Source organism: Ipomoea triloba, chromosome 14 (assembly GCF_003576645.1).
Source record: "Ipomoea triloba cultivar NCNSP0323 chromosome 14, ASM357664v1".
Classification (NCBI taxonomy): Eukaryota; Viridiplantae; Streptophyta; class Magnoliopsida; order Solanales; family Convolvulaceae; genus Ipomoea; species Ipomoea triloba.
In genome coordinates, this window is record NC_044929.1 from 14,163,026 (window position 1) to 14,170,429 (window position 7,404).

General features: G+C 35.1%; 2 protein-coding genes across 3 annotated transcripts; both read left to right on the forward strand.

Moving 5' to 3' along the window:
- Nucleotides 1–267: 267 nt before the first annotated feature.
- LOC116005336 (chaperonin-like RbcX protein 2, chloroplastic) lies at nucleotides 268–3,021 on the forward strand. 2 transcript variants are annotated; one of them, XM_031245616.1, is made up of 6 exons: nucleotides 268–415; nucleotides 1,301–1,644; nucleotides 1,725–1,816; nucleotides 2,282–2,339; nucleotides 2,474–2,539; nucleotides 2,648–3,021. In XM_031245616.1, exons 2-6 carry the CDS (start codon nucleotides 1,312–1,314, stop codon nucleotides 2,768–2,770), a joined length of 672 nt encoding a protein of 223 aa, XP_031101476.1. In that variant the 5' UTR covers nucleotides 268–415; nucleotides 1,301–1,311; the 3' UTR covers nucleotides 2,771–3,021. The 2 variants fall into 2 exon arrangements, with proteins under 2 accessions (XP_031101476.1, XP_031101477.1); XM_031245617.1 differs by having other exon boundaries at nucleotides 306–415; nucleotides 1,140–1,644.
- A 1,592-nt stretch (nucleotides 3,022–4,613) lies between these two features.
- Nucleotides 4,614–7,105, forward strand: LOC116004933 (zinc finger A20 and AN1 domain-containing stress-associated protein 8). Its single transcript, XM_031245135.1, has 2 exons — nucleotides 4,614–4,749; nucleotides 6,192–7,105. The coding sequence occupies exon 2, from the start codon at nucleotides 6,204–6,206 to the stop codon at nucleotides 6,717–6,719; it is 516 nt and encodes a 171-aa protein (XP_031100995.1). The 5' UTR covers nucleotides 4,614–4,749; nucleotides 6,192–6,203; the 3' UTR covers nucleotides 6,720–7,105.
- The last annotated feature ends 299 nt before the right edge of the window (nucleotides 7,106–7,404 follow it).

Sequence of the window (7,404 nt, forward strand, 5' to 3'; positions counted from 1 at the left end):
ACCGAATTATAATTTTTTCCGTTTAATTCCCTCCTAGAATTATAATTTTTTCCGTTTAATTCCCTCCTCCCAACCAATCGCCATGTAATTGTTTAGTTTGCCAAACAGAAATGATGGTTGGTTTTGTGGCAATTCCGTCTTTATGGTAATTAGGAGGGTCAAAGTAGGAAAGGTGAAGGGATTATTTAAGAAGAATAAACAAGTTTAGGAGCAACCAAGCAACGGGAGCCCCACACGACGTCACGACGTACGCAATCAGTATAGCCCGTTCTTTTGCTCAGAACCGAAGATAAACGCTCTCTCTCTCTTCCGTTTGTTTGCACAGAAAACGGAAGATAACGGAAGATAACACTTCCTCCTCCTCCTCTCTCTCTCTCTCTCACTCTCCCTACTCGTTCTCTCAATCCCTTCTCCGGTCAGTTCCCCTATCCATCTAACGCTAGATTTCTTCTGTTTTTTACACAATCAATTTTCTTTTCTGCGTGTTTGGATATGCAACTTTTATTGTTTCTCTTCTTTTATGCTCAAATGGTTTAATGAGGTTTTGTGAAACTATGAATAGTAATCTCATAAATAATTACTCCGTACTATTCTATTTCTGTTGTGGATTGTGTTCAAAGTTGAATGAAATTCGTATATTTGACTTGAACATGTATTTGTTCTACAGTTGAATGATTCTTTTCAAATTTAGAAGTATGTTGTGTGTGAAGCATTAGGCTGGGTGTTTATCCTTGAAGATTTGTAGAAGCAAGGAAAGAATTATGTCTTTTATCTATGGTTATAGATTATTGAGATACTATTCTAAGGATAGCCTTTTGCTGATATTTTATTTGGTTTGGATTTTGGTTTTTATGAGATACAAAAGGAACAACTTATTTCTAGTTTTTTTTTTTTTTTTGAGAAAAAAAAAACAACTTATTTCTAGTTACCTTTCAGTTTTGCAACTTGGTTCATGTGGCTAGATGAATTGCTAAGAGGGAGCTCTGCTTCTAGGATTGTGTATTTGAATTTGGTCCAATTATGAAGTGAAAATAAGAATTTATTTTTTCAGTCTCTGCATTTAGCAACTCTGTTATCCTGGATTAGGTTAATAGTACATTTCATAATACATTAATACATTATTCTTGTTTTGTTGTCAGAGATATCTCATAGCTTTCTAGTTGCGGTTTGGGGAATGATTGATAATAGAAGGAAACATTTGTCTAACTTAGGCTAAGCTAATTTCCCTTTAAATACATGTGGAGTGTGAATTCCATTCTTTGGTATAGTCAAGGGCTTATAGTTAGCTTCTGGGTGTCAGGGTGTCAGTGAATGGGGACTTTGGGTGTAGTGGTTTCATCAATGGTGATGGACTCTCATTCCAGTCCATGCTTGTGTTTGGATGCTCTGCCTTCATGTAATCTGAGCGGTGGGGATTTAGCTTTACATAGGAATTCTTCTTCAACATCACTCTGCAGAAGGCAGATTAAAACCCCAGGTTCATTGGAATTGAGCACTTCATTTCTGGATAGGAGGGGGTTGGGTAAAGGGCAAAGGGGAAATTTCAGCAGTTTGAAGAAGCAGAAGCAGCCAAAGAAGAGGGGCTTTACTGTGGTGAATGAGTTGGGTGGTCAGTATGAAGAGACATTTGAAGATGTGAAATCAGTAAGAACATTCCATTTGCTTAAAGTTAATGTACTTACAAGCAATTTATTCACAGCTGATGAAATGCTCATTGCCTGCAGCAAATTCTCAACTATTTCACACACAAAGCTGTGATGACTGTTCTAGACCAGCTTCAGGAAATGAACCCTCCACAGTATCAATGGCTCAATGGGTAAGCCCATCATCTTCCAATGTTTCACCTGTCAAGTTTCCTTGTCATAAAAGCGACAACCCCAGTCAAGTTGGTCAATCTGTTGATTTGGTAACCACAAGGTTAAAAGTTCAATTCCTGACGGGAGCGGCCTATTGGTATTGACCTTGGTTGAGCCAGTCAGCAATGGGCAACGCTTACCTCCTTGTGGTCCTTTGCCGACTAGGATCACAATATGAGATTTATCCAATGCGCACCCTCGGATAGTAGTTGCGGGTTTTTCTCGTCACCCAAAAACTTTCCTTGTCATAATAGCTTAAGTGGTTGGCTAAAACCCAACCCCTACTGCTTCTCTACATCATTGAATATTTAAGTCTAGAAAGACTCACCTTGATTGTAGTTGTGAATGACTAGCCGGTTGATTGTAGTTGTGAGTGACTAGCCAGTACCTGATACATGCATCTCAATAGTCTGTTGATTCTGCAGATTTATAGAAACAAATAAGCCTAGAGATAGGAAGAATTTCATTCGCAATCTTGTAAAGGTAATCATATACAAACCCTTGAATGCCATTTATGAATATCTCATGTTTACTTCAACAGTATCATAGACATTTTGTTGGAAGTGGCAGAACAAAGAAATGGATAAAGGCAACAGCTGATTGTCATCTTATTACAGGAAAAACAAGACCTTGCAGAAAGAGTGATGATAACACGACTGCACCTCTATGGCAAATGGATAAAGGTATGAAATCCAAGTACTAAATGTTTTCCACCAACATTGCCTTAGAAACTATGCGAAACACATTGTAAATTGGAATTTAATACAATTTTGTATCCTGTTCTGTTCTAGAAATGCGACCATGATGAACTGTATAACCAAATATCTGATCAGAATTTGGAGGTGATGCGTGAACGACTCATGGAGACAGTGATTTGGCCATCAGATGACACAAATACAGAGGTGGTTGGGTGAAGGAATGGGAGCTCTACTGCCATCACCCAAGTTCTTTCATGTTTTCATTTCATTTCATTTCTTATGGCTGTAACTTAATAGTGTACGTGTGTGATTAGGAGGATTTGCTAAACAGTGTTTTATTTTATGCTATATAACAGTCATAAGGAATCTTAGTTTTAATACCAAATGGAAAATTGTGTATAGAAATTCCATGTATCAGTTTGATTCTATTCTTGGATACAAACTATACAAATCTTATGCCTTATGAAGTGATGAATCACTATTGGAAGGTCATTCAGAAGATGAAAAGGGGTTTTAAAAAAAAGGCAACAAAAAGGCAATAAAGATGATAATCTTAAATCACATCATAGGTATTGGATGCATATCATGCTCTTGTTTGCAAGATTGTTTAGAGTTACTTTCTGGAAGATCCCCAATCCAGGACTCACAGATTGTTTAGAGGGTGAGTTTTATATATCTCATGCAATAAATTGATGGACTTTGTTTCTGGTCACAATCCAACTCTTTCCTGGAGGCTTTACCAAACCCTTTTCCTCAAGCATGGCTCTTAATCTGCTGACCTCAGTCCAAAGGGCAGCTGCTTCATATATATTTTGATAACAAAATGTAATTGCTAGCATTCATTGGTTCAAGTTCAACCAGCTTTTCAAAGATAATATTTGCATGTTTAGTTTCACCATACACTCTACAGCCACCAAGGAGAGCTCTCTTAGTTAATTATTAGTATTTTGTCTTATATTTAGTTTGAGAGTATATGAAAAAATATAAATACAAAAATAATAAAATCATTAAAAAAAATTCAAAACTGATTAAAATAAAATTTTGAGTATATCCAAACTAACCAGAAATAATTTCACCAACTTATCTGAATTAAATTTGGTTCAAATATCGAGTGTCAAAAATATCACCCGAAATTTTAAGATATCCGAAATAAAAACTCGAACCGAATCGACATTCACCCCAAAAATCAACTGATCAACTCGATTGGATTTTTAAAAAAATAAAAATAAAAACATCTCTCACTCCACCTACAAGCTTCCAAGTGTGTGATAGAAGCACATGTCTTTTTATTTTTTATTTTTCTTTAATTGGTTGTTTAAGAAAAATGATTTATTTGGTTACTTAATTATACATCATGTACAAATTTAATCTCTTTTTTTTTTTTTTGAAGTACTACTGACTCTATTACCATGTGATTGTGTAAATCGGGACACTGAGTGCCACTAGACCACAAGATCTTTGGCACAAATTTAATCTCTTACTTGTATCGTATTTTTAAACTCTTCAATTGTTCTTGAAGGGGTGGTCAGTGATCTTGGTCTTTTTATTTCTTGAATAATATTTATCAGAGTTAATTCCATTTTTTTTATCTTAGATTTATAGGTGATAATTCACTTTTAGTAATTTTTTTTATTAGAACATCATCATTTGGTCTTAGTATTATTGTGACATGACCAATCTTAATCCTTCAGCAACAAAATCGTTGAAATATCGTTAAATACAAAGATATTTCAATTTTTTTTATACAAAAGTATGTTGAACCGATATATTTTTTATGTTTTTTTTTTTTTGGAAACATTCATAATTGAAAACCGAAATACATTTGTATTGAATGATATTTAAACTGATTTGTGGATAAAAGACAAAAAAAATCAGGTCACAATACTAGAACTAAAAGTGAATATTCTAATACAAAAGGACTAAAAGTGAATTCTCACTTATAAATTTAGGACAAAAAAGAAATTAACTCATATTTATCACATTTAAATAAAAGAATTGAATTATGAATTTAGTCATCACTCATCACCTATAAATAATATTTATCAATGTAGTCCTAGACGTCTTTTGCTCAGAACCGAAGATAAACGCTCTCTCTCTCTTCCGTTTGTTTGCACAGAAAACGGAAGATAAACGCTCCCTCCTCTCTCTCTCTCTCTCTCCAACTCTCCTTACGCGATCTCTCAATCCCTTATCCGGTCAGTTCCCCTATCCATCTAACGCTCGATTTCTTCTGTTTTTGACACAATCAATTTTCTCTTCTGCGTGTTTGGATCTACCTGATTCGATTGCAACTTTTATTGTTTCTCTTCTTTTAAATTATTGTGATTTATCGCTCCTGGTTGTCGAGATTATCTTTTTGGTGATCGACCGTATAGGGTATCTCCTTTCTTTTCTTTTCTTTTTTCTTTTCTTTTCCCCCCTTTGAAGTCTTTTGTGCTGTATTCCTGTTAAAGTTTGGTATTGAGCTTCAATTTTTTGGATCATTTTGTGTGTTATGAATAAATTTTCTTGATTGGTACGAGCCAGCTTGTAATTTGGTACAATTAGGGAAAAGAAAAAGAATTGAAGATAATAAAAGTGTTAAAGTTTCTTTTGTGGAGGGTTATGCCATCAAAAATTGCATTTTTGAGTTATTATTTGTTCCTGTTATGGTTTGCAACTGGAGGATAATTTGTGGCTGTATAAATTGATTAAAGTTTATTTTTGAAGGTTTATGCTTAATAACAAATGGTTTATAATGAGGGTTTGTGAAACTATGAATAGTAATGTCATAAATAATTACCCCGAACTATTCTATTTCTGTTGTGGATTGTGTTCAAAGTTGAATGAAATTCATATATGTGACTTGAACATGTATTTGTTGTACAGTTGAATGATTCTTTTCAAATTTAGAAGTATGTTGTGTGTGAAGCATTAGGCTGGGTGTTTATCCTTGAAGATTTGTAGAAGCAAGGAAAGAATTATGTATTTTATCTATGGTTATAGATTATTGAGATACTATTCTAATGATAGCTTTTTGCTGATATTTTATTTGGTTTGGATTTTGGTCTTTATGAGACACAAAAGGAACAACTTATTTCTAGTTACCTTTCAGTTTTGCAACTTGGTTCATGTGGCTAGATGAATTGCTAAGAGGGAGCTCTGCTCCTAGGATTGTGTATTTGAATTTGGTCCAATTATGAAGTGAAAATAAGAAAATTTTCTTTTCAGTCTCTGCATTTAGCAACTGTGTTATCCTGGATTAGGTTAATAGTGCATTTCATAATACATTAATACATTATTCTTGTTTTGTTGTCAGAGATATCTCATAGCTTTCTAGTTGCGGTTTGGGGAATGATTGGTAATGGAAGGAAACATTTGTCTAACTTAGGCTAAGCTAATTTCCCTTTAAATACATGTGGAGTGTGAATTCCATTCTTTGGTATAGTCAAGGGCTTATAGTTAGCTTCAGATTCAAAAATACTGTACTTAGTATTCATGAATAAAAACATGTAGACAGACCTATACATGTCTAAGAACAATACTTGGTCTAAAGGCATTTCTTTTCTTCCTCTTATCCTCTTGAAGAGAAAGGGGTAGGGTATATATGTGTAATATCGCACTAATGTTGTATACCTCTATATTGGATTTGTTTCAGAATAATTGAGGTATGGAGCACGATGAGACGGGATGCCAACCCCATCCTGAAGGACCTATTTTGTGTGTCAACAACTGTGGCTTCTTTGGAAGTGCAGCAAACATGAACATGTGCTCCAAGTGCTACAAGGATATGATATTAAAACAAGAACAGGCTAAGCTTGCTGCATCATCAATTGAAAACCTTGTTAATGGATCAAGCAGCAATGAGAAGGGACCTGTTGCCATTGGCTCTATGGATGTGCATCCTAGTTCGGTTGAAGTGAAGGATGTATCTATGCCATCATCTCAAGCTTCAAGCTCTGTCAACGGTGCTGAGCCAAAGGCCAAGAAGGGGCCTAACCGATGCAGCACTTGCAATAAACGGGTTGGGTTAACTGGATTCAAGTGCCGCTGTGGTGACCTTTTCTGTGGCTCACACCGCTACTCCGATAAACATGACTGCCCCTTTGACTACCGCACTGCTGCACAGGAGGCCATAGCCAAGGCCAATCCTGTTGTTAAGGCTGAAAAACTGGATAAGATCTAATGATGCCCTTCTGCTGAAACTCCTCAATTATATTCCAAAAATGGGCATCTTCAGATTGGCTACATCATGTCATTTCAGATACTTGGAAGCAAGGCAGTAAAAGAAAAGCGCGGAAGGTTGAACTCTCTCTTATTCTCATTATGATTGGCAAGAATTTGTTTGTTGGGTCATGTTTCCAAGTTTAATGTGCTGGTTTGGTGGGTAATCGTTGTGATTAGGTTATGTGTAATTCTGGTTATTATGGCATCGTATCTCATGTCTAAAATGTTATGCACAGACCCTGGATAATATGGAGAAAACATCCATGTCAATTGCCAGATTGTGATTGGGTTTGTAAATTATGCTTTTCACGTTCTTATAAGTGTGGTTTCACTTGCTCCGATTCACTTCAGTCTACATATTTTTCTGTTTCTTTTTAACAGTTGACAACCCTTTTTGTTGTACGGTAGTACCTCATCTCCTTTCATGTAATTGTTTTACTCTTTTACTTTTCACTCTATATAATAAAGAAGAAATTAAAAAAAAAAAAGCCTTTGTTTAATCAACAAATTGTTTGACCTTTAAACACCATAAGCTAAAAACAATGCTCTTTGAGAGGTCCAACAGTTTGAATTCAATAAAAATATAAAATTATACTTTGAATTCTGATTACGGTATATGTTTAAATAATAGTAAAGAGCAAATT

Bases quoted from the DNA above. Each gene is read 5' to 3' on its own strand.
- LOC116004933 (XM_031245135.1), top strand. From the start codon at position 6,204: ATGGAGCACGATGAGACGGGATGCCAACCCCATCCTGAAGGACCTATT.
- LOC116005336 (XM_031245616.1), top strand. From the start codon at position 1,312: ATGGGGACTTTGGGTGTAGTGGTTTCATCAATGGTGATGGACTCTCAT. The intron at 1,645-1,724 runs GTAAGAACATTC...CATTGCCTGCAG, and splicing joins CATTTGAAGATGTGAAATCA to CAAATTCTCAACTATTTCAC. The intron at 1,817-2,281 runs GTAAGCCCATCA...TTGATTCTGCAG, and splicing joins CAGTATCAATGGCTCAATGG to ATTTATAGAAACAAATAAGC.